At 40.8% G+C, this 27,442-nt stretch overlaps 1 protein-coding gene across 4 annotated transcripts in view; it reads right to left on the minus strand.

The window, feature by feature from the left end:
• The window catches only part of Pcca (propionyl-CoA carboxylase subunit alpha), a 357,476-nt gene that overhangs the window by 228,042 nt on the left and 101,992 nt on the right, over positions 1–27,442 (minus strand). For all 4 annotated transcript variants that reach the window (XR_007346664.1, XM_015484128.2, XM_015484127.2 and 1 more), the window contains exon 7: positions 15,596–15,727. Coding sequence is in view for 3 of the 4 variants with exons in the window: in XM_015484128.2 (XP_015339614.1) it covers positions 15,596–15,727 (132 nt within the window). In the remaining variant the exon portion in view is untranslated. The remainder of the gene's footprint in view (positions 1–15,595; positions 15,728–27,442) is intronic.

The following is a 27,442-nucleotide window of genomic DNA, read 5'->3' on the forward strand; positions in this document are numbered from 1 at the left end:
GATTAGTCACTGCTAAACATCAACCAAGGCCACTGTACCTCTCACTAGCTGAAAGGCAACAAGTTTCCTGCATCTATATCACCCATTAACCCCCACCCAACACACCCAACAGGACCCTCAGGACAGGTTCCTATAGAAAGACGGCTAAAATTCTGAACTCCAAGTTTCCTCCTTGGTTTTATTATTTTTTGTAGTTCAGTGACACAAGCTAAAATGACTGAAGTTTTAGAAAACAACTTCAAAATACTAAAGTCTGGTATTTTTAAAGCTAATTTATTTAAAATGTAGAGTGACCATGTCAGAATCCTCCCCCCAAAAGGCAGTGGGGGATGTTTATAACTGGTTCGTTTATGTCTAATAAAAAAAAATCTTCCTTGAAAGTCTTCAGTACCTAATAACATCCCCCGAATAAGGAGGTTGGCAGGGGAAGTTGTCAGAAAAATTTAATTTCCTTTCATTAGCCAGTCTGCTCCACAAATAGGTGCTTGTTAAGTTCAAAGCAGTCCTGAAAGCGACATCAGTTTTAAGTCTTTTTTTTTTTTTACTCAAAGCAGTCACATCTGCTAATGAGATTTCCAAATAACAATTGTTTTCAAGTCAGAGATAAATCTATAACCTCCCACCCCACGCCCCCCAAAATCAAGGTTTACTGCTTTATTACACCTTGCTGTATTCACTGACTTCACATTCTCCAAATTTTAGCTTAAAAGGATAAAAATCCATGAAAAGGGTCATTTAAGAACGTTAGTGGTTTCCACACATTGAGTTGGAAGGTTCTTTGTTCCAGCCAGTGACAGTTATTGGAGAATACTTGCCTTTAATGGCCTCTCTGTCAGGAAGTGTTAAACCTGCCAAATGCGAACAATTAGTGCCTCTCCAACAAAATACAGGAAGAGTGATGGCTGATGAAGACTGGATTATAATAAGCCCAGAAGGAAACTTTTAACATTTCTTTCAGATGCCTAAGAGTATATTTACCAATGATAATCTGAGAGAAATTAAACTGCTATCCAGAAAGTTACCTGTAGAGAACTAATAGGAAATTTTTAAAGGATAATTCATTAGCAATATTTTATCATTTACACACACACACACACACACACACACAAACACTAGAGATGTGTGTGTGTGTATATAAAAAGAATAATATATAAACACAGAAAAGCTTCTAAAATTTCTTTAACTGCTACCAATCACTTCTGTAAGCTGCCGCAAAAATTATCTTTTAACTGGTATGCTTACATTTTCTTACTGTGAAAATTAAAATCCTACTAAACAAACTTTCAAATAAAATCAAACTGCCTTAAAAATTAACTTTATACTTGTTGCCCATTCATCCCCCCTCCCCAAAAAATTATGTACTAGACATTAGAAAACTTTATTATCAGTTTCAAAAAATAAACTGTCAAGTACACTCAGTTCCCACATGGTCTTTCAGCATGCAGTTTTATTACTGAAATATATAAAACTACTTTTAAAAAGATAAAAAGGCTCATTTGGCTCCAAAGTCAACAGCACTGACACATGACATTGTAAAACCTCCCTATCAGGTTATAGAAAGAAAAAAAAAATTTAATAAAACTTTGAAACACCTATGAAAAGACCAACAACCATCAGAAAAAAAAAAAATGTGAAAGTGATTAAATAAGAGGTTCAAATAGAAAGAAATCCATTACGTGGAAGGCTGAGGCAGGAGGATCGAAAGCTTGAAGCCCATCTGGGCAACATAGTGAGACTGCCTCAAAATAGTAAGTAAAAGGGTCTGGGGACATGGCTCTGGCAGAGAACTTGCCAGACCCTGGGTTCCATCCCCAATACAGCCAAACAGAAAAAAAGAAAGAAAAGGAAAAAAAAAAATCCACAAGAATACATATGAAATATGTCCAGCCTCAGTCCTAATCATGGAAAGGCTGATTAAAGCAAGGAGATCCCACTTCTCATCTAGATACTGAAGTCGATAATGGCCAGGAGTGACCTGACGGTGACTCAGGTAGAAGAGCACTTCTCACACTATCAGTGCTGCAGGAAATATAATCTTTTTAAAAATAAACTGTTAGTATCCATCAGTACAAAGACATGTATCTTTGACCCATCAATTTTACTCTTGGGAAATTATCCTATAGATATCCTCATACACATTCATACAGAGACCAACCTATAAAAGAAATGTGTTATTTTCAGTGTGTTATTGTTCTGAAAGGAAAAACTCTGAAAACCAATTTGACAGGCCTTCTGAAGACTAGAACACAAATGGTACATTTATAAGAAACAGAATATTACTCGGCCTTTAAAAAGAATGAGGGTGGTCCGTATGTTCTTACTCATCCATTTATATACTAGTTCAATAAATGTTTACTCAGCAACAGTGCATGAAATACATTTTCTGCCCTCATGGAGCCTGTCAAAGCCTAATATGGGAAACAGAAACTGGAGTAAAGAAATCAATTGAGAGTCAAAATAAATGTTACACTGCACAAAGAGTTCTAGAAAATAAGAAAAGGAACCTGTTTTTGATAGATTACTCTGAAAAGGCCCTTCTGAAGTAAAATTTGGAACCTGAGGACAAAAACGGCTCACTGCCTTCAGAAGATCAGGAAGAAAGGATCCCGGACAGAAACAACAGGTGAAAAACCCTAATTAGGAAGGAATTTAATATGTTCTAGAAACAGAAAGTCCACAAGGCTGAAGCTGAAATGCACTAAGGAAGGGGGTTGGGCGGTGAGGCACCGAATCCTAAGGCCCAGGCTCCAGTGGCTGGGATGGTGAAGCTTTGGGACCTTAACTCTTAAGTGCTAAATATGTGCAAGTCACACCTACCCTAACTTGTTGGGGGAAAGGAAGGGGTAGTGAAAGCAAGGGGTGGACTGAATTGTCCCTCCTCCCCCCACATGGAATTGGGTGAAAATTCCTGAGACAACTCATCCCTCCCCCCACACATGCAAATTCCTCCTACTGAGGGGAGGCTGAAGGACCACAGCCCCCAACCCTCACAACAGGTGCCAAAGAAGCTGAGAGCGGACTCAGCCCCCTCAGCAGGCCTGGAATTCAGGATAACCAGTTTGCATATGTGCATTTCCTGCCTTTTGTCTGTCTCAGCCCCAGTCTCTTCCCCTAGGCCTCCCGTCCCTTAAAAACCCTGCTCACCTTTAGAGATTGCACTTATTGTTTTATCTATCTTCCTTCAAAGGAGGCTTTGAATAAACCTATTTTCCTCCCAATCTCTGAATATTTCTGGAGCAGTGAGCTGAAGTCCAGCCCCTTCCTGGTCTTTGTGTGGAAGAAGGGCCACGTTCTGACCCAGGAGGGAACAGGAAAGGCACCATCTAGCCATCCAGTAACTTACAAGCTAATGGAAAAAACAGATCTTAAATGTGATTACATAGAAGCTAAGAAATGTCACTTGTCACCCATGTTACATACAAGTGGTAAGGAGGACCTGTGACAACACAGCATCTCTAACTCAAAAACAGATTCCTAGAAATCTTCTCAGGCAGAGTGACTTTTTAAAAAGGCCTGACAGGGGCTGGGGTTGTAGCTCAGTGGTAGAGCACTTGTCTTCCATGCGTGAAGTACTGGGTTCCATCGTCAGCACCACATAAAAATAAAATAAATAAATGTATTGTGTCCATCTATAACTAAAAAATTAAAAAAAAAAAAAAAAAAAGGACCTGACAAATAAAAGCATGGTGGAAAACAGTGGCTGGAGCCTCAAGGAGCCACACTGAAAGACAGAGCTTCAGTCCAAGGGCGGAATGCAAGGCCTCACTCTGACTGCATTTAGAAGAAGTGTGGCATGAACTTTACCTATTTATCGTGTGTATATCCTTGAATCTCCATCTCCCTTCTCCTGTCTAGTTGGTCCTTGAGTATCTCAAATGCCTGGAGCAGTGCACAAAACAGCTATTCAACAGACAGCTGTTGAATGAAGGAATGAAGGTGGGGGGACACAAGAGCACAGGAAGGCGACACTGGGAGAAGAGCAGGGTCCTAAGAGAGTGGGGTAGCAGCAGTTTGGGTGAAAGAAAAACCAGCATCTTCTCTAGAATTCGTCTGTGGCATGCTTCTGTTTTCACCTAAATGCTACTCTCTCTGGGATGCCTTTCCAGGCCTCCCATCCAACATTATTTGTTCAATGAATAAACAACTCTCATCAGCTTCCATAAAAATAAATCTGCTGGTGTTAGAAGAAAATGTAGGGTCAATGCTCCAACACTGACGCAGCCACCGACTTCCTTAGCAAGACCACTAAAGCTCAAGAAATAAAACCAAGAATCAATAAATGGGACAGAATCAAATTAAAAAGCTTCTGCACAGCCAAGGAAACAAGAGTGCAAAGACAGAGGGTAGAGAATGAGATCTTTGCCACCTGCTCTTCTGACAGGGGATTAATGCCCAGAATATATAAAGAAATCAAAAAGTTCAACACCAAAAATAAAAATGACCTAATCAATAAATGGGCAAAAGAAGTAAACAGACATTTCTTAAAGGAAGACACACAAATGGCCAACAAATATATGAAAAAATGTTCGGCATCTCTAGCAATCAGAGAAATGCAAATCAAAAGTAAACTGAGATTTCATCTCACTCCATTCAGAATGTCAATGATCAAGAACATAAATAAATAATAATAAATGCTAGCCAGGTGCGGTGGCACATGCCTGTAATCCCAGTGACTCTGGAGACTGAGACAGGAGGATCAGAGTTCAAAGCCAGCCTCAGCAACTGCAAGGCACTAAGCAACTCAGTGAGACCCTGTCTCTAAATAAAATACAAAATAGGGCTGGGGATGTGGCTCAGTCGTTGAGTGCCCCTAAGTTAAATTCCTAGTACTAGTGGTGATGGTGGTGGTGGTAGTGGTGGTGGTAGTAGTAGTAGTAGTAATAAATGCTGACAAGGCTGTGGGGAAAAGGCGCACTCATACATTGTTGGTGGGACTGCAAATTAGTGCAACCACTCTGGAAAGCAGTATGAAGATTCCTCCAAAATTCACTAGCATGGAGATTCCTCAAAAAAAAAAAAAAAAAAAATTATGACCTAGCTATACCACTACTTGGTATTTATCCAAAAGAGCTAAAATTGGCATACTATACCAATACAGGAACATCAATGTTTATAGCAGCATAATTCACAATAACCAAGTTATGGAACCAGCCCAGGTGCTGGTCAATAGACAAATGGATAAAGAAAATGTGGTGTACATACACAATGGAGTTTTACTTAGCAACAAAAAAGAATCAAAGTATGGCATTTGCTAGCAAATGGATGGAACTGGAGAACACCATGCTAAGTGAAACAAACCAGATTCAGCAAGTCAAGGGTCAAGTGTTTTCTGAAACTAGAGAAATGTTAGGGGGGGAAAAGGTGTGTGTGTGGTGGGGGGGGGGGGGAATCAGACATCACAGAGATATAGGGAAGATCAGTGGACTAGAAGTAGGAGATTGAAAGGGAAGGAAATTAATTAATTTGACAAAATCATGCTATGTGCATGTATAAATATACCACAGCGAATTCCACCTTTATGTACGTCTATAAAGCACCAATTAAAAGTAAATAAATAATGAGTGTGAGGAAAACTGGTGGTATAGAGGGAAAAGAACAGGAAGAGGGAAAGTGGGGGGCGCACAAAGACAGGAATGGAATAAATTGAATTCCATGCATGTAGAGTTTTGTCAAAATGAACCCAAGTATTACGTATAAATATAATGCATGAAATATAAGCATAATTTAAAAGTAATAGGTGTGTTAGAACTGGGCACAGTAACATGGACTGTAATCCCAGCTGACTGAGAGGCTGAGGTGGGAGGATCATGAATTTGAAACCAGCCTTACAACTTAGCAAGACCCTGACTAAAAAAAAAAGATTGCGAAGATAAGGCACAATCTCATAAATGCAAAAGAACTACTCATCTCTAGAGCATCAGTTTTGTAAACAAGTAAATTGATTTCCAAAGAGATGTGGTGGCCTGTTCAAATTCACCTGAGTGACAGACAGCGAGGAAGGATTCAGAGCAGGGCATGGGGAGTCAGACAGGCTTCAGTTTCAGTACAGTTTCGGTTCAAAACAAAGAACACTCAGTGGAATACCTGGCAAACGCCCAGTTCAATATTTACTCTTATCTCTGAATTCTTAGCCTAGCACATTTTTTTCACTACATCATGCAACTTCAAAAGTTGAAATTTATCTTTCAAAAACCTTTTCTTACAAACAATAGAGTACTGCCCTATTGGTAATTTGGGGTGGAGATGCTGGGAATTGAACCCAGGGCCACAAGCATCCTAAACAAATGTTCTGTTGAGCTACAGTCCTAGCCCTATTTGAAATATTTTTCTTTCCTTTTTTTTGGTTCCATGGGTAAAATACAGGATTGCTTAACCACTGAGCCATGTTCCTAGCCCTTTTAATTTTTTAATTTGAGTCAGAGTCTCACTAAGTTGCTGAGGCTGGCCTCAAACTTGCATTCTTCCTGCCTCAGCCTCCCAAGTCCCTGGGATTACAGGCATGTGGCCACCATACCAGACCCTATTTGTAATTTCTAAGTTAAATATTTAATTAAGTAAAATAAAAATCAAACTTTCTAATAATATAAAATAATCATTAACCCGTACTTTATCAAACCCACTTTGCTCTTTATTTATATAAATCTCTTATAAGCAAAACATTACTACCACTTTGCAAATCCAATCTGGCATTATTTGAAAGGGCAAAGCTGATTCAGTTCAACAGTGTTAGCCTTAGAATATTCTTAAGACAGCACTCAGACCGGATAATGATATGATACCCAGTACAACAGGTGAAAATACTCATAGGCTCAAGACAGTAGATTCTACTAAAAATATTCTTCAACACAGCAATATTCTAAAATTTATTAAAATAAAATTTCTAACAGAATGGGTAATAATCCCCCCAAATGGAAGAAAAGTAAAATATAAAAATTTCAGCTGAAAGAACAAATCTGATCTATTCATTCACTTACACTATTTTCAACTGAGTGCTCAGAATATTTTTATTTTCATAAAACAAGTAATAAGCAGAGAAAAAAACAAAAATAAATACAAATATGTCAGCAAACACATATTCTAATGGTTCAAATCAGGAAGTTAAAAAAAGGAATAGTCCACAGCCGTATTTTACTCTCTTCTTCTAAGCAACAAAAATCCCTCCATCCATTGTTTCTTCATCCCAGCAGGTCCTCAGAGCAGCCACGCTCAGGCTCTGAAGCAACTGAATTTCTGATGAGGAAAGGGGTACAGAAAAGAACGTAACTCCAAAGCGACAATTCAAGAAATGGAGAAAGAGGAAAGCAGCTAGGGACCAGTGCTCAGCCCCTTGACTCCTCTACAATGGCACAACTCACACCTTCCAATCCAGGAGTAATGGTGAAAACTGCTGCGTGACTCTGAGCAGGCTGGGGCAGGGGGTGCTGCAAGAATCAATTAAGGAGATCACAAAAATACACAAAAGATCTGCCAAAAATCAGTTGCCTTCTCTGTAAGTCTGTTTGTTAGGCCCCTAGAGCATCCACCTGGGGGCCGACAGGAGTAGCAGTTAAGAGCACAGGCACAGGGGCGAAAGGCGTGGGCTCTGGGACTAGTATGCCTCTCTGGAATGCAGTTTCCTCACCTGGAAAATGAACATAGTAAGAGAATCTCTGTCGTGGGGTCATGGAGAAGGTGATATTGGTTAAGGATGAAACTCCCTAGAACAGGACCTGGCCCACAGCAGAAACTCGATGAAGGTTAGCAATCTGTGGTCATTAAAATGGGCAGCCCACACCCCAAACTACAAGTGTGTTCCCTCTCTGCCCAGCCTTAATTGTTGCCTCCTGTGTGATTACCCATCTCTGAATCTGCATGGCACAGAACTAACACTGGCACTACACTACTGCACAAAGTGGGTGTTTCATCTCTTGATCACAGGAATCGACTCAGATGACCTGTGAACTCGTTATTGCTGATGAGCATGGAAAAAGGCAGGAAGGGCAAGAAAAACTACAACAAAGACAAGCAAACTCAGTCACTCTCCCCAGATGCTAAACACACAATATATTTTTACAGTGACATTAGTGTTGAATCCTGACCATACCATCCAAGATCCAGGGAATCCTGCTACACAGGAGTTCACTTTTCTCGGTTGGTTCTAGAACAATTGTTCCACAAAGGTCTAGGGCTGTATCTCAGTGGTAGAGCACTTGCCTACCATGTGTGAGGCACTGGATTTGATCCTCAGTACCACATAAAAATAAATAAATAAAATAAAGGTACTGTGTCCATCTACAACTTAAAGAGTTAAACAAAAAAATATATAAATCAGCTAGGCGAGGTGGCACCTGCCTATAATCCCAGCATCTTGGAAGATGAGGCAGGAAGATCAAGTTCAAAGCCAGCCTCAGCAACTTACCAAGGCTCTGAACAACTTGGTGAGACCCTGTCTCAAAATAAATAAAAAGGGCTGGTGATGTGGCTCATTGGTTAAGTACCCCTGGGTTAAATCCCCAGGACCAAATAAATAAATAAATAATCACTGTTTTATTAAGACATAATGAACCAGGAGTAAGAGCTAATCTGTACACAAAAAGTAATTCTCAAACTATTCTGCATAAATATATAAAGTTAAATAAAATTTCTTAACAATCCTGGGCTCACAAATGGCTTCCAGCTGATTGGATTTTCCAGTTCATCAAAGACAAGCAACAGAACCCTTCTATTTTAATATGCAATTGTCCCACAGAATCCATGGGGTGGTTCCAGGACCACCTGAAGATACCAAATGTACAAATGCTCAGGTCTCATGTAAGAAATGTCATACCATTTGTATATAACCCACACACATCTTCTCATACACTCTGTCATCTCTACATTACTTATAATGCCTAACACACTCTAAACACTGCACAAACAGTTGTCAGACTATTATTGCTTAGGGGATGGCAAGACAAAAAGGTATGTATACGTTCAGTACAATTTTTTCCTAATATTTTCAAACCCAGGTTGGTTAATTCTAGAGATACTTCACCCAGAGGTACTCAGGATCAACTAACTATACTTTCAAATTTTTTGAAAACTTAGTACAATTTTCTATAATTAAAAAAGCAGCACAATAAACATAATTGAATCTTTTAAAAAAAACTTTTAGGCATCATTGGAAAAATCAGTTATTCTTGGTTTAGCAGGGAAAAATACACTGATGTCTAATAGTAGAATTCTAACTCCTAGGGAAGAAGGGAAGAGCTTGCTGCCATTTTTCTTTCTTTCTTTTTTTGCTTTTTAATGACTTCTTTCACACTAGCTTTTTTTTTTTTTTTTTTTTGGGCTTATTTGCTTCTTTCTGTTAAAGCAAGAGTATGGTTTTTAAAATCATACTGACTAATTAGGTGGCAAAAACAATTACTACTTCAAATCTACACTATAGATTACAAAAGCCATGCACACACATTACCATACTCTGCTCTGTGGTATAAATGGGTATTACTGCTCCCTCTTAAGGATATAAGAACTCAGAGACATTAAATAAATTTCCCAAAAAAAACTGTGCTGCAGGGTGCAGTGGCATACATCCATGATCCCAGCAGCTGGAGGACTGAGGCAGGAGAATTGCAAATTCAAAGCCAGCCTCAACAGCTTAGCAAGGCCCTCAGTAGGGAGACCCTGTCTCAAAATTGTAAAAATAAATAAATAAAAAGGGCTGGGGTATGGCTCAGTGATAAAGTGCCCCTGGGTTCAATCCCAAATACAAAAAAATTTAAAAGCACAGTACAATGATAGGTGTTAAAACCAAATGAGGCAATCTAGTCATCAGAGATTCATGACTCTGCCTCACACTTGACATTAAATAGACCATATAATCCTGCCAAATTCCACCATCATTGTCAATATTATCTATTTTGCTGCATCATGATGCAATAAAATGTTTTCACCAGCAACAGAGCTATGTCTCCCCATCTCTCTCGCTTTTGAGCTAACTCACTACTACTCAAACTTCAGGAGTCACTTGGCTGAATTTCCACTGGAAACCCTGACATGATCTCCTAAACTAGGTTCTATGCCACTCCTATGTGGGCTCCATGCACCCTGGGCTTGTTAAAATGCATTGGGACTGGTAGACCTCCCTTTAAACTCTGAAGTCAGAGCTATGGCATGTAACTATGGATAAGCAAATGAGTTAGTATTCTAATTCCTGTTTTCCAACATTGTCACAAGCACTCTCTGCTGTCCACACTTGCTCCTGAGATCAAGGTAATAAGATGTTGAATACAACCAAATTTGTTAAAGGCAAATATTTGATACTAGAGGACCACTCGAGAATTACATTTTAAAACCTTAGTTTCTCTCTAATAAAAAAAATGATTCAAGAGTGAATAACAAGCCATAAAGAAAACAGTGCCAGATGACCACTTAAGTACTACTTCGCAATTTTTTTTTTTTTTTAAAGTGCGGAAAAACCATCTCCTAAATAATCAAATAAGAAGGGGAAAATAGAGCAAATTGAAACCTAGCTAATTTACTCAAGTTGATGATGACAATTACTCAGGGAAAAAAGTAGAATACAATTTAGTCAAAAAAAAAAAGCTTAGTCTTCAAAATGTTATAGGCTAATTTTAAAGAACGCTATAGAATTTTAAAAAGAATTATCTATACTAAAATTAGCACAATGCAAACTATTGTGAACACAGTTGCTAAAACCACAAGAAATTTATTCGCATCAAGAAAGCTCAATTTGAAGTCAGGGGTGTGGCTCGGTAGCAGAGCACATGCCTGCGATGCACAGGGCCCTGGGCTTGGTCCCCAGTCACAGTTTCAGATCTTAAATTTGGCATCTGCATTCTCCTCTGATGCCCGCTGCTGCTGCCCCACTGGAAGTCTCCCCAACACAAGGTGAGATGAGCCTCACAGTTGGTAGAGCTCTGACCTCCTTTTCAAGAACCCTGAGAATGAGAAACGATTGGGTTATCTGACCGGATTTGAAAAAGTTTATTACTGGAGGAAAAAACTTTCCTTATTACTGACAAAATATCAACTTTCTTTTTGTTCAAAGTCATAAGTCAAAGTTCACATGGAGGAAGACAGGCGGGTCTATGAGTCCATCATCATGCCGGCTCCAGCAGACAGTGGGTTCAGAATGTTTCGGGAGCCCAACACCCAAAGAGAAGGAAACTTACCTGAGAACCTTGAGCACTTTCCTGTCACAACCTGTTGTGTTCACTCAAGCCTGGGCCTGGGAGAGAGGCCTCCAAATATTAGGCCACTGAGGCATGGCAGATACTGGCAGGCGTGTAATTAGAGAGGGCCAACCCCTAGGTTGGCAGCCCAAGACTCAATATTCTACTGTGAGACTCTCGGGGTTTCTTAGGCCAAGTCTGAGCTCTCTTTGAATCAGCCTCCTGTTCCTCAACCACATTCAATCTTTCACTCAAACCCACGTTCGCATCTTCTTACACGTTACCATTTCACTAAGCGTATTTCAGAATCACAGCTGACTGTTTTGGAAACTTTTAGTATGAATGAGTTGTGTAAGAGAGCCATAAGGTAAAAAAGGAAGCAAAATCTCAGACATCCAGTGTGGTGCATTTTTTCATTCATATAAGGAAGCTTCCAAAAGGAATTCAGATTCCAAAATTATTTTCCTACAAAATTTATGGAGACGACAAAGTTCATACAGAAGCAGAAAAGACAAATGAACGTGTGAAAAGCTGAAAACTCTCTTGAACCTGATAGTCTTCATCCTGCTTTTTCTCTTCCTCTATGGCAATCCCCATTTCTCTGCCCTGTGCTTTCTTTCTCTAAGCTGCTCCCCTTTCCTTCTTCCTGGTCACAAACCCCCAAAGCAACACTATCTCTTGAAATGAAGCCACTGCCAGGGCAAGCCCCTAGGACTGAATGAAAGCCCAGGCTTCTCCATGAACTGAGCACTGGCAAAGACTTTCAGAACCTACCAGAACATTCAGGGTCTCCTGATTTATATCATTAGTTCACACTGCTAGTAAGAACCTCAGATAGAAAATACTGGATGAGAAGGGAGAAAAACCGGAGAAGCTTAGGAAACACGGTGAATGTTGGACAAGGCCTCTTGGAGACCTCTTGGTAACTCCAGTCTAGATGCGCCAGCAAGGAAGGAACAGGCTCCTCCAAATTTGCAGGACAGTTCTTCACCACGTGTCACCAGCACTCAGGAGTAGCCCTGGAAGTGGCTGTGACTCCAGCTCCCTCCTCACCATCTACAAGGAGCCTCAAGCCAGAAACAGAACATTTATAAATGAGCAAAAACGGACTGGGAAGAACCACATAGTCAGCTTTTCAACTCTATATTGTATATTTTCCAAGAGCTTAAACACAAAAGTCAAATAAGACCCAGAAAAAGCTGGAGGCTTTACACATAAAACTAAATGTGTAATTTTCATCAATTCAGGTGATACAAGATTGACCTTAATTCCTGCCATGATTACGAAAGCACTCCCTCACAGTCAACAAACTACTGGTTCATGGTTATCAAGAGTATCCCTCACATTTCCCGTGTCCCTACCCACAACTGTCACCTTTGGACCTTTAATCAATAGATAGTCCCCTTTTCCAACGAGGAACAACACCCACTAACTTCATAAGAAAAAGTCCACTGTGCAAACAGAAGTGCAGATTGAATGCCCTCCTGGCCACCCCTCCTTGAGCGCCGCCCCCAAGGACTCCATATTCACCATCAAATCAGAATTTATCTGAACTGCGTCATCAGTACACTTGGGACTAAATTAAGCCCAAATTGAAAATCTAAAAAGGCCTGATTCAATATCAGAAAAAAAAAAAAATCAAAAATATAATGGCAGAAGCATACAGACTGACTAGATCAAGATTCATAACAACTAATCCAAATCCCTACCCAAATCTGCCCAAATCTAAAATGAGATGGCAAAGCTGGACTAATGCCCAACAACTGAAGGCCTGAGAAAGCAAAGATTCATCATAGTCTGCTCAGGGTCTCCCAAGGCTGCGATCAGGGAGTGAGCAAGCTGCATTCTCACTGAAGGCTCAAGAGGGGACAAATCTGCTGCCAACCTCATTGAGGTTGGACAGTAACATTTGTCTCCTTGTGACTGTATGACTGAGGGCCTCAGCTTTTTTGCTGGCTCTTAGATAATAACAATTAACCTCTGTTGTAGTTTGTATCTGGAACATCCTCCCAAGGCTCATGTGTTGAAGGCTTGGTCCCCAGCCTTCATTGGGAGTGCTATTGGGAGGTTGTACAGCCTTTAAGAGTTAGGGCCTAGTTGGAGGAAGTAAACCACTGAGGGTGAGTCCTTGTAGGACCTTCTGCTCTCTGTCCCTCTCTGCTTTGGAGCTGCCACAGGTGAGCATATTATGCTCCCTGCCATAATGTTCTGCCTCATCGCAGGCCCAGAAACAAGTGACCATGGAGAGAAACCTCTGAAACCATGAACCAGCTATTTGAAAGATTTGAATGATTAGATACTCAGTAGTTCCTGAAGACTTGCATATGAACCAGCGTGGATTTCAGAAAGATCACTAAAGCTGAGATGTTGAGAATTCACTGGATTGGAACCACAATGGAGACCAGTTAGAAAGCTGATGAAGTAATCCAGATTAGATGATGGCAACTGAACTTGGTGTTAGCTTGGCAAGAGAAAGAACTGAATGGATTAGAAAGCTACTAAAGTGAGTTTTCTGCAGTGGTATAGATAAAGAATGATTCCAAGTTTTCCAAGTTTCTAGTTTGAGAAAAAGGCATCAAAAATGCCACCACTTTCTTAGGTAAAAAAGAATGAAGGATAAGAAGTTTAGAATAGGCATCAGCAAAATTTGGGGACTATATGGTCTCTGTCATAACTACCCAGCCCTACCACTGTAGCAGAGAAGAAACCATAGATGATATGTAAAGAAACAAGCATAACTGTGGTCCAGTAAAACTTTAATGAAAACAAGCAAGCATAGGGCTCTAGCAACAATCCTTGGTTTAGAGATAAAGATGATGAGTTCAGTTTTTGACTTGTAACTTTCAAGGTGCCTTAAGGGACATTGAGTATTGACAACTGCCTAAGAAGACATTAGATATGAATTCTGAAGCTCAGAAGATATATCTGGAGTATTTGTTTGTTTGTTTATTTATTTGAAATTTGGCAGAAAAGATGATAAATGAAGTCATGAAATACAACACAAGAAAATATCCTCCTGAGAATCCGAAAGAAAACCAACACATAGGAGTGAAAACAAGAGGGAGGATTTGCAAAAGAACTATGAAGGAGCATCCTAGCAAGTCAAAAACACTCACTAAAAACCAGAACTGAATAATGTGGCAGCAGAAGTTATTTCAAGAAGGAAAGATGACCAGGAGATGCAAATGCTCAGAAGAGATTTAGATAAGGTCAGGATTAAAATTATGTGTTGTACTGAGCAAAAGGGAGGGAGTGCTGGGAGCCTTGGCAAGAGACTCCAGTGGCAGTGAGCAGGGAAGCCAGATTGCGGCAGAAGGAAGAGGACTGAAAGGTGTGGTCAGGAAAGCTGTAAGGCAGGTCTAACAGGAAGGGCATCGTGCTTTAGGAATGGAGAACCATCTGTGCCTTTCCACTAATCCTGTGTGTTCTGTTCATCGCCACACCCTTCTCGTGCAGCCAAGTGATCAATACTGCTGCAGACTGAGCATTTCTAACACTAATGGAAATACAATGGAAAAAAAAAAGATGAGTGTTAAGATAGAAAACAGAAGAACTAATCTGTAAAAACTAGCTTGTAAAGGCTGAGACGGTGAGTCTGGGGTGCGGGAGGAGCCAACTCTATACAAGCTGCAGAAGCCCTCCTCCTTATGATGAGAGAGAAGGTATGACGTGAATGAAAAAAGACTAAGGTAACTACAGGTGTCCCTCAGTACCACGGAGGACTGTTCCACACTCTCCCCACCACAATACCAGGATCTGAGGATGCTCAGGTCCCTTCTGTGCCATGGGGTGGTGCTGGCATGTTGCCAAGCACATCCCTCCCTACACTCTACATCAGCCTCCTGCCCTGTGATCCGTGAATGACCTGCACAACAGAAAACTGTCCAGCAGGAAATGCCAAACACAACAAAAGAAACACGGAGATTAAGAGTTTTGCAGATTCACTCAGATCACAAGATGGAAAGTCTCTCTTCTCACCAGAAAAAATAAATGACTTTTCCTGGGATAGGGGGACTCACACATCCAGTTTCTGCATTTCCCCCTTAGCAGCTTTCAGCTGCAAGTCATGTGCGGAATGTTTGGGAATCTAGTCACCCAGGGCTCTACCACTGCCTCACCAGAAACAGGGTTATAATTTATATTGGTAAAGACAACATCACAATGTTCAAAACTTACATGAAATCCATAGATCTGACAGCACCATTTTCAATCACCAAGTTTTTCTCTCATGAAAGGCTAAGTCAATACTGATTCATTAAATACAATGCTTAAGGCACTTCTCTTTACACTGAAAATAATCCAAGTGTAAACAACACTGATTTTTTTTTTTATCTCATGTATATCCAAAAAAATGATAATTACATTTCATCCTAGAACTGTCACAAAATGTTTGGTTGGAGGACGGGTACTATAAAGATAACAGAAATACAGTTTCTCACCTTTACTACCCCATCAAAGCCAGGGATTGTGTTAACCTTTGCTTTCTTGGCTAATAATTTGCTTTCAATCTTGTCACCCATGGCTTGAATAGCATGTGTGTCAGGTCCAATGAAAATAACATCTTCTGCTGCCTGCGGAGAAAAACAAGTTGAAATTTATAACAAAAACATCACATAGCATGATAAGGAGTCATAATTTTATTTTTTTAAAACCATACATGTTTGTATAATTACATATTAATAACTATAATTATTATATTTATATATCAAACTGAAAAGTAAACCTCTGCGCCAACACATTAAAATATACAATGCTGTATTGCTTATAGTACGTGTGTACATAGACATATTGAACAAATTCAGGTCATAGAAGATCTGAAAATAATGCAGCAACTCGACAGCAACAGTATTCTTTGGAAAAGCAACCTCTATGACAAGATATTTTTATACAATACCCTGCACCCAATCAAAACAGTAAGTTCACCTTTAAATTGCCTTGTAAACCTTTGTATCCTCAATATCCTGCAGCCCAGAACTTCATACAAAACACCCACACATACTGAATGCCAACTCTGTGCCAGGTTTTGAGCTACATGTCAGGGGATAACATGGATGAAGACTACAGGATATTAGCAAATCCAAGGAAACATGAGCAGATGACCAATAACCCAGAAATAAGGAGCAGAATTGTTTTACAACCTGTGACTACAAAAGGTGAGTCAGGAATACAGTGAGAACTCAACAAGAGAGTTATGGTTTCCAATAAATAAATAAATAAGCGAATTGCTCTGTGTAAGTTACAACAGCTCTCTGACAACGGGTCTACCTTTGTGTGTTTATGTCATAATAAGCAAAATGGTAGATTGAAAATAGTAAGTAGGGACACAATGGAATACAATATAGTTAGAGGCAAGGCAGATGTTCTCTGACATAAAGGATGACGTCATTAAGCAAAGAAAGTTAAATATAAAAAAGGAAAAAGCTGATGTGCATTCTGGGCATCCCCAGGCAAGATGCCTAACTACTGGTTCTTCTAGGACCCATGGTCAGGGTTGGGGTGACCATAAGTCACACTGCTTGTATATCATGTTACATCACCTGCTCTACCTGTTGGGGTGGCTGCTTGTGAAGATCCTGGCAAGGGAAAGGAGCGCCATTCTCCTGGTAACCACAGCCCTCACAGCTTGCTGCTTGGACAAGCCTCCCAGCCACAGTGGCTGAAGAGGAGTAAACCCACCCAGAGCAGGAGGTAAAAACAGAACCGGAATCAACAAAAAGAATATGTGAGAAGATACATATTCGGGAGAAGAGATGATGACTTCAACTCTGCACATGTTGAGCTGAGATGCCCAAGGGACAGTCAAGTAACCCTGTCTGGAAGGCCAATAAGGCAAGTCCAGGCTGAGATATGGATCATAAAAGGTTACGGAGTATAGGAGGAAATTAAAAATGGCAACTGAACTCATTCAGAACAAACGTGTCAAAAAGCCACTGCCTCTACTGTATATTTCCTTGCTGCCCAAAAGCAAGATGGGGAAAGGGAAATTTTAGATTCTGAGTCTGTTTCTTTGGGTGACCAGCAGTCTTCCATGCTTGACTGAAGGATTAAATAAAATAACATAAGGGAGGAAAAACACCTCTTCACTCTACCCTTCCAAGTTTATGGCTGAGTCATCCACTACTAGTGACAGATTAACAGAACAGAAGCACATGGGTTTATGTACTGTAAGTTTTACCTGACCCACAAGCCCTCATAAGAAAATGAAGACCCAAAGAGAGAGTTAAACTTGAGCATTTCTTATACAGACTTGATAAAGTGTGGTCAGTCATGGGAAATGACAGGGCAATCGCAGTAAACTGGGGAACCTCTCAAGGCCTGCTCACTTACTCGGGCATGCTCTGTGTCCCTCCACCCTTTCCTCCAGGACCAGGAAAGGCCTTACAACCTGTTTAAGAGATACATCAAAAAAATCCCTAGGTTATATCGTGTGCTTGACAGAAGAATGATGGAAAAGGGTTCTGCTTTTGGTATTTTCTCCAACTCCTTCAGCTCACAATATTCAATACGCCTAGAGGCCATATTTTGGGGTAACTGCCTGAGGCCCATCAATTATAAAGTGAAGCACCAAGCTGTATACCACAACTATTAGGTGTTTGTTTTTTCTGGAACAGAATTTTTTTGTTGTTCTTTATAGATAAACATGGCAGTAGAGTGTATTTCGATATATTATACATACATGGATATAACTGATTCTAATCAAGATCCCAGTCTTGTGGTTGTACAGGATATGGAGCTTCACTGACAACTATTAGGTTTTCTCCACTACCCAGAAGTCCCAACAGACAGCGAACACTAGAATAAGACAGTTCGGTCCGAAGAACTCCAATATAGACTGTAGGAACCCAAATACCTACAATCATTAGTATTCCAAATGGCAAATTTGGGGTAAGAAACTTCTTTAGCCACAAAAGATGCTCATAAAGTACCTCTCCATCAAATGTTTGAATCTAGTTTTAGCAGAACCTATTGTCATAAAAAAAAAAATCTTATACAAAATCATAAAAATATAAAACACATGAAAAGTGGAGCTGTTGTACCTGAGAAGAGTTGGCAGACCCACCACTCCCTGCAAACCAGGTCTCCATCTTTATAAGCCATCCATTATGGACCAGGGCAGTAATCATACTCATTTCTCTTTATCCCAAACCTGCCACTCACTAAATGCTATGGAAGGCAAGAGGGGACAATCATGCTTCAACACCAATTGTCTTTCCAAATTCTCATTTTACCTGCTAAGACAGAAAAACTTCATTATAAACGCTGTTTTAAAAACCACTATGCCAGGCAGATGTAATCAAGCAATCAGAATACCCACACAGATGGAAGAGACAATGTAAATGAGAACATCCAAAATACATTATGATTATAGAGTAAAACTTCTGATTAACAGGAGCCTGACGACCTGGACCACTGATTAACCAGATTTGTCTCGTGTATTCTAATTTGAGGAAAATTGCTCACCCCAAAATGCAAAATTGTCCAGAAAAATGCTCACATCATGTATTTAGTGACTATTCTTTGTCCCATCCAACACAAAGGAAAAATAGCCACTAGTGTGGTGGGTGATTGTTCAAACAAAGGTTCCAAAGAACTAGCTCCTTCTTATCCATGTATGGAGGACTCCCGAGGTTGGCCCTCACATGCAATTCAAGCAAAATAAGAAAGCAATATCCTAGTATCCCAACTTCCATAATTCTGTGACCAAAAAAATAAATAAATAAAAGGAAGAATGAGATCATGGTAAGAGAATACTGATGAAGCATGCCTCAGAAGTTAATACAATACACATTCTGTTAAAACATACCTGTTAAAAACCTGTGAATAGGGCTGGGGTTATAGCTCAATTGGTAGAGTGCCTGCCTCACACCCGAAAAGCCTTGAGTTCAATCCCCTGCACCACCAAATGGAAAAAAAAAAAAAAAAAACTGTGAATATACACACTTTATCTTCCAGCACTGTCAATGTAAAGGACTAGAAGAAATGATCAATCAATCCATAGAAATGACCATGCCTAGCACCCCAACTGTGGTCTCCAAATACCACTCAAATAAACTAACATGAAAAAGAGAAACAAACAAACCAAGGCATCTTGAAACAATAAAGCTGTTTTAGAATAAAAGGAAATGATTACTATAAGAGTCAAAGTCGTGGGGACATTCATAGAGAGAAGTTGGAGGTGAAGATTGAGAGGAGTGGGCTGGGGTGTAGCCCAGTGGTAAAGCACTTGACAAGCATGCATGAGGCCCTGGGTTCCATCCCCAGCACTGCAAAGAAAACAAAGAAAGAAAGAGACTGGGATGGGTCACATGGGCAGGCCTTCCGGGATCAGATCAACTGTTTACATCTGGATGACAACTGGACGCTTACTTATTTGCCCTATAATACTTCATAAGATCAGGCGTTCCGACCTACTAGTGTTTGCCAAGAAAGAAATTGCCCCATGCCATAAGGTTGCTGGAATCGCAGACAGCTGGGTCTGGACTTTCTAAGCACCCGAAACAGGTACCTCAGGCCACCTGTGCTAGGAGCATAGCGACGGGCTCTACAGAGGGCTGCCCAAGCAGTGACAGAGGAGAAATGGATGAATGGGAGGCCTGGTCCTGCTTTCCTTTCCTACCTCCAGTGGATTCGCTGGTGGTCAACCATGCTATACTGCATGAGTGCCACAAGCTGTATTTCATTATGCCTTTGGTAACAGCATATTACACTGTGCTGTAAATGTGGCAGACACAACCTGCAAACAGATTTCTTATTAAATGTAAATAGTTTTTGTTTCCAACAAGGCAACTACTGGTCCTTCAATGTAATATTACTTAACCTTTGGGTGCTTTCTTTAAAAAACTGAAAAACAAATGAACAATTCATTTTAACACCAGTAAGGAATTTTAGGCACATTAACACCTGAGCTCCTAAGAGTTACTGTGTAAGAAAGGGCAGGCTTGTCCTCCAGCTTAGGAAATGCATGCTGAAATCTATGTTGGTCTTTCTTTTTTTGTAATGGACCTTTATTTTATTTATTTATATGGGGTGCTAAGGGTCAAACCCAGTGACTCACACATGCCAGGCAAGCGCTATACCACTGAGCCACAACCCCAGTCCTCTATGTTGGTTTTTAACGTAAACTCAGTGTACTTTAAAAAATAATCATGGGGGGGCGGGTAGAACATTTAAACAGAGAAGGGAGGCACATTCCTACTGCAATATTTATGGTCATGAAAAAAATACCAGTCCAGTGGGTAAGGAAGAGCTCCACCACCACTACTACAGAGTATCCTGAGCCCAGTACTGAGACAATGCAGGTTTGAGAAGGCCAGAGTGTGAATCCCAGTTGATCCTCCCCAACACTGAATGGCAGCACCCTCTAAGAGCAGAGCAACCTGAAGCAGGGTGCCCTCAGCCAGCACAAAACCTATCTTATTCTACTGTTGGTCAACTCATGATAAACTAAGAACCCAATTTATATCCTAGGGATGTAGCTCATTGGCACAGAATTCGCCTTGATCCCCAGAACCATGAAGAAGAAAAAATTGTGATTCATTAGGATAAGGACATACAGCTGGTGCTCAGTAAGCCTATAACTTCAGTGGCTCCAGAGGCTGAGGCAGGAGGATCACCAGTTCAAAGCCAGCCTCAGCAAAAGTGAGGCACTAAGCAACTCAGTGAGACCCTGTCTCTAAGTAAAATACAAAATAGGGCTGAGAATGTGGCTCAGTGATCAAGTGCCCCTGAGTTCAGTCCCCAGTCCCCCCCCACCCAGTCCCCACAAAAAGGATAAGAACATACAGGAAGCTGATGGTTATGAGACACAGGTAGCAAAAGAGGGCAAAGCGTCTATAGTAAGCTTCTAGATAAAAATATAAATCAATACAGTATTTTAAGTTGTTTAGCATGCTAAGTACAAGTTCAACTGAAATCTACAAACTGTACTTAATTTCTGGTACACTGTGTATTCTGCGACTTGGTTTAACCAAAGGAACCTGTGTCTTTGCTTCAATATTGCTAGGATCTGGATTTCATTTGGTCTGGTATATATTCTGTATTAAATGTCTACTTGGCACGATGCATTCAGGCTGCAATATTACTTCCAGATGACGGCTATGTACAGTGTTTAGTTAAGGACAGAGAATAGTAGGAACTTTCTCAACTTTATTGGCAGAAGTCAGGTTTTCTAGTTAGGTAAATTTTAAGGAATATAGTTAAATCTAAAACCTTGTTTTTCACACATAGGTGGGAAATGAGCATAAGGGCATAGGACACTTTCTAATATTTGGCAATGGAATAACTTCCATTTCTATTTTTCAGCTAATATTAACTCAAAAAAATGTTGAATTTCTCTTATGAAATGTTTTGAAGTTTCCAAACTACTTGAGAAATGGCAAAAAAGAAGTTCTTGGTACTTGTTACTTTAATAAAACCATCTAAGGCTGAAGTGTAGCTCAATGATAGGCCACTGGCCCAACATGCCAGAGGCTCTGGGTTCTAGCCCACGCAACACAAAAAAAGAAAACCCATTTAAACAAAGTGTAAACCTCTGGATATTTTTGTACTTTTTAGGTAAACTTTAAACTTTTGGGAAAAATATTTCTTAAAATTCATATTAGTATGTTTCATATTAATTTTGGAAATGTTCAATTCTTAGAAGACTCAGATTTCAGTCTGTTGTTGTTTGCCATTTCTTTTATGCATATCTGATTTTCTTCTTTTTATTTCCCTATAATCCGCACTGATATCTACTTCCCTAGTCTCATTGATTGTAAAGAAGAAAGGGGACTGGGCATTTATGCTTCAACATTCTATGCTCTTTGTGCAGATCAGGATACTAAAAAGAGATGAGCTAACGTAAACCTGAGTGGGCCCTTAACCTTTCTTCTCCTGGGGACAGTAAATGCAATAACATTTCCAGCTGAAAGACTGGTTCCAAGTCCCTAATGTTTAAGAATGCAAATGAAGTATTCTGTCTTCTCAGTGCCTGGAGGTGTTCCGTGAGAAAGCAGAAAGAGGTTTCTAGGATTAGTTCCATACATCTCCTTTATCATGTAAAGTGCTAGCTAGACTGTAGCACTAGCAAGAATTAAAGAAAAGCAATAGAGAAGATACCCAGAGAAAACTCACTAACTTGTTTAGCAGCGACACTGAGAAAATGGGAGTTAACAAAAACACCAGTCTTTGGAATGATTTTTGTCTCCCTCTTTTAAAGAGATAATATTAGAACATTATGAAAAATGCATTGCAGAAAGTTTGTAATCAGTTAAATAACACTAAAGTTCCTTAAATGAAATTACTAAATATCATTCTGCTATCTAGCATTATCAGAAAGTTACATTTATGTTTGCTTTATAATCACAATAATTTTTTAACTAAAAATACAAATTTGACAGTTTTTCTTTTAGATGTGGCTTTTAAGAGGATGAGGGAAGATGGCTTCATGCCAAGTTTGTCAGGTATTGGTAAGAACCTCCTTATACAAAATGATCTTAGGAATCACTTGTTTTTTGAAGTTGTAATTTCTTCCTTTTATACCTCTTATATAACCCTCTCATTTTATATCCCTACAGTTTGGATATTAAAAATAAGCTGTTTTCATAGCTCCCTGTTTCAATTCTTTTTGTTGCTTCAAGAATACTGAAATTAATTTTTACTTTTTGGTTACAAAATAATGTCTTTCTAGTTTAATTTTGCAAAATATGTTGCACTAACTATGAATTTATATGAGCAATTTTATAGTAAAAGCAGAGAAAAACGGGGGTCTGATAGCAATTCAAACAGCATGAAGATGTAGATGTCCGGCTTCTCATTGTCTGTTAACAGACAGAGCTGCCTGCACTTAAGAATGGGAAGCTTGGTGGCTCAGTGGTGAGCTGCTTGCCTGGCATGTGTGAGGTTCAATCCTAAGCACTGCATATAAATAAATTTAAAAGAAGATCTATTTAAAAAAAGAAGAAGAAGAAGAAGAAGAAGAAGAAGATCTATTGACAACTAAAAATAAAATTTCTTTATAAAGAATGGGAAGCTGGGATGCTAGGGACAGGCAAGAGACCTTTTATTTAGTTAGGATCACATATCAAATTGAATTTTACAACTTAGGATATTCTCCGAATCATGTGGGGTTGTAGCTCAATGGCAGAGTACTTGTCTAACAGGCCTTGGGTTTGATTCCCAGCACAAAAAAAATAAAGGAAATAAATAAAGTTGAATTGTGTGGTTCTTCTATTTCTTTTACATTTACTACAGTCAATGTTCCTCCCTATTTTCTGTACTGTGTCTCCTTTCTTTGAATCAAGGTCAGCTTGGTTTTCGATTGACGTATATTTGCAATTAAAGGTAATGTGAGATTTTACATACCATGTATTTCTAGATAGCAGGTGGGAAATAAGGACTGGAGCAAGTGCTCTGCCTACATGTGGGACGTCCCATTCTGTCAGCACACTTAAGTTGCGGGGCTCTGGTATGGCCTACATTATGAAGCTTATTTCAAAAACTGAACAAAACACTAAAATAGGAGATGGCATGATTTCTATCTAATTGCCTTAAGTGAATGCTTACTAGTTCCTCACTCTTCTCTAAATCCTGTCACTTTTATACCTTTTTGTAGTCACTTTCAATGACACAAGAAAGTCAAAGTGACATAAAGACATAGTGGAATGATAAAAGTTAAGATTAATCTGTGGATGGGAATCATTGTTTTTACGATAAAGGAAGTTTTGAAAAAGGAATATAATACTGCTAATAACAACCACAATACTCATTTACTAAGCATTACTTACAAGGAATTACATTAGGGCTTTCCCTAAAAACCATTTTCTATAGATTAATATTTCAGACATCAGAGTCTAGTTTGTTTACACAGCTGTAAAATCTTCAATTTATTCTAGAATTATCTCTTACTTCTGCATGACATTTCATACCCATAAAAAAGTGTCTTTTATATCATTTCTTCCTCAAAAATGGGGGGAGGTCTAAGAAACCAGTAAAACATAAATGATATTTCTACTTAACATGTCAGTAAAATGAGGATCTGTGAGATGACGTAAACTGCCCATGTCACCAGACTGGTAAAACGGCAGCAAAAAACTATGACCCAAACCGCTGTAACTCTGCCACTTTCTCCACCATCTCACCTGCCTGGAGACAGGTTCAGGTGGCCAGTGCTTAGGTAACAAGTCAAAGGCCACAGGTTGATTTCTGGGAAGCAACCACACATCAGATTGATTGGTGACCCTTCTCACTCAGAAAAGGGCTGGTTTGGACAGACCTGGGTTTTGCACAGAGTTTATAGTCTAGAAAAGCAAACAACACGCACACCCAACAATAAAAATCACACAGGGGGAGAGGTCAGCCAATGCACCAACAGAGGTAAAAATCAGATACAGTGAAGGAGTCCAAGAGGGGAATTAAAGAAGGCTTGTACAAAGGGCAGCCTTTAGGGGGTAGGGGTGGGGAGACCAGGAGAGACTGAAAAGGGGCAGGGGTTAGACATGCAGGAAAGCAGCTCTCTTGCTGACTTCAAAATGTTCTTTGATCATTAGAGAATGATGACAAGGCCACACTCAGCTCGTGCTCATCCACAAGGGTCTCTTCCCTTTTCCTTGAGTCCTGTTACAACCAGACCCCAGTTTTATACTACTTCGGTGTCTGTTGAGTGCTGGAAGTCATCATGCGCTCATTCAGCAAATGGCTGCCAAGTACCTGCTAGTTTCAGGTCTGTGTGGGCCAAGTTTGGGGATTCCCTGACAGAGAATTAACAAAGTAACCAGGAAGACAAAATAGAACAAGCAATAAAAGCACAATAAAGCACCCCGGGGCGGCGGGGTTCAGAATACTTTGGGGAGCTAGTAGTGGTAACTGGAATAACAGGGGTTTGCAAACTTTGTGAGCAAACTTAACAGAGGTTCCTGCAAAATACACACACACACACACACACACACAGTGTTACAATTCAACATGGTCAGATGACCTAAGACTTCCATCCTTCTCAAAAATTCCAAGCAGTGCCATCCTACATCCTAACCTTCTAGTTAAATAAGACTTGAGAATGTAATCATGTCCCTTCATTCAAGTCAAGCCTTGTGAGGGATGTGGGTAAAATTAGCACCAAATCAACTAACGGGAAGCATAAACATTAATCTTAACAAAAGTCTTAAAATGTTTTGCCGCCCTTTGGGTGCATGTCATGACCACCACTCACACAGCCTTCTGAAGGCTGAGACCACCTCCCCCACACCACCTCCCATACTACTAGACTTAAAATTCTTGGGCAGAGTTTTAAATTATACTCATGTGTAAAAGACAGTAATTAGAGGCAGTAGATTAATGGATAAAAGCAGGGACTGTGGCACCTCCTGAATTTTAGTTCTATCATATCGACCTAGTTGGCCACAGATGAGTGACAACCACTCTGTGCCTCAATTTCTTTATCTGTGAGCAATACATGAATCAACATGGGAAATAATTAGTACAGAAGTTACTGAAGATTAGGACTTCAGTACTACTTGAGTATGAAGGAATTCAGGAGTCACAATTGTACACCTGTTGGCTGGTAAGGACTCCCCACCTTCCTGAGTATAGATTTTTTCAGTATCTGGGAGTCTAAGGCCTGAGAGTGGTACTGCTGTTGCCTCTTCAGTCATGACTAAACCAGGCCCATTCTGAAGGAAAAAGGCTATGCCTTCCTCTACCCAAAACTCAGCTTGCCTACATCCTTGTGCTCACTATGTGGCTAAAGCAGAGGCAAGACACTGTTCTCAGAAGACGGAAAAAGGAATCAGAGTCAACATTAAAAGTGTCCACCATCATACACAACCATTTATCCTATCACAGTGAGAAGAGGCACAGATGGTGCTGGAAAACAGACAGAAATCAAGCTTTCATGAACACCAGCTTGGAGAATGCAGGCTCCTCAGACAATGGAAGCCTCTGAGAAAGTCTGAAGACTTAGGAAAGATCACCTGGCCACAGGTGGCTCCATGGGAAGGCGAAAATGAAGAGCTCACTGGACCAGGTGAGGCGGGTAAAGAACAAATTCATGACCCTGGGGAAGATGGCGGCGAAGGGAGTGCATCACCCCCATGTACCGCGTCACTGTGCGGGAGAATGACGAGTTAGAACGGCTAAAAGCTATCTTGTTAGGAATTTCCAGCAAAACCTAGAGGAAGGATTTCCATCGCACGAGGATCAGCTACGGGGGCTCAAACGCGAGAGATCTGTCCGCACGGAGGGTCACGCTGCTTATTTAGCAAACCACCCGCGGCTAGAGTCTGCGGCGCGCGCTGGGAAACGACGAGATACCAACGCAAAGATACAGCGCTGCGGATCCTGCGGGCTTCTGCCAGCTGTGCAATCACTGTGCTCAGTGCTGAATTCTGGGTTTGAGATGGGGGAAGGAAGCGGTCCAATTCGGTTCTCCACACCGGTCACACCACAGAGGAAGCCAGTGGCCACCATCTTGGAGAGCTGACATCACCATCCCTGTTTTCGACTAATCGCAGCTCATTCAGCCATAGAACAGGTAATTTCAGGCTGCCATTCGCCTGCGGCTCGCAGACAAATTACTCAGGCTCGGTGCTAAAGAACCCATGGAAACTGCTTCTTGGAGCCTGCTCCTATCAGAACATACACCGAGCCCGGAGCGGCCAAATTCCGGCTCCCAGAACTGCTCTGGCCCAGGGCTAAAGAACCCGCGGAAACTGCTTCTCGGTCCGGGTCCTGCTGAATACTGTGGAGGTAAATACCAACCGAGCCTTCATAGGCAGTGGCAACAGGATTGAGACGGGGCTTGTGAGGGCCGGTCAGGACTCACCCATTGCTTTGGTCACCCGGTAAAGGGAACGAAATGCTGCCATTCACATGGGATACCAACATGGCAGAGATCTGATGTCATCAGAAAGCGGCGGAGGAGAGAACTTCATCGATACCAGCGGCAACAGAAACAGTGGGTCTCCTGGTAAAGAAAGTGAGTCACAAACACCTGAGTCTCACTCACTTTGTCATCAAGCCAGAGGGGCAGAGCAGAGCCTTCGCCCGCGCCCGGAACAGGCCCAGCGGCCCGCCGGCGTGGTAGTCACGTCACCCCAATTGGAGTAGGGGCAGAGCAGAGCCGCCACCCACACCCGCAAGGTAGGCAGACCTGCGACCGACCGGCAGAACAGGCCCAGCGGTCCACAGGTGTGGTAGACACGTCACACCAATTGGAGGAAGGGCAGAGCAGAGCCGCCGCCTGCGCCTACAAGGTAGGCAGACCTGCAACTGACCGGCGGATCAGGCCCAGCGGCCTGCCGGCGTGGTACACA

This window comes from Marmota marmota, unplaced genomic scaffold (assembly GCF_001458135.2).
Source record: "Marmota marmota marmota unplaced genomic scaffold, marMar, whole genome shotgun sequence".
Classification (NCBI taxonomy): domain Eukaryota; kingdom Metazoa; phylum Chordata; class Mammalia; order Rodentia; family Sciuridae; genus Marmota; species Marmota marmota.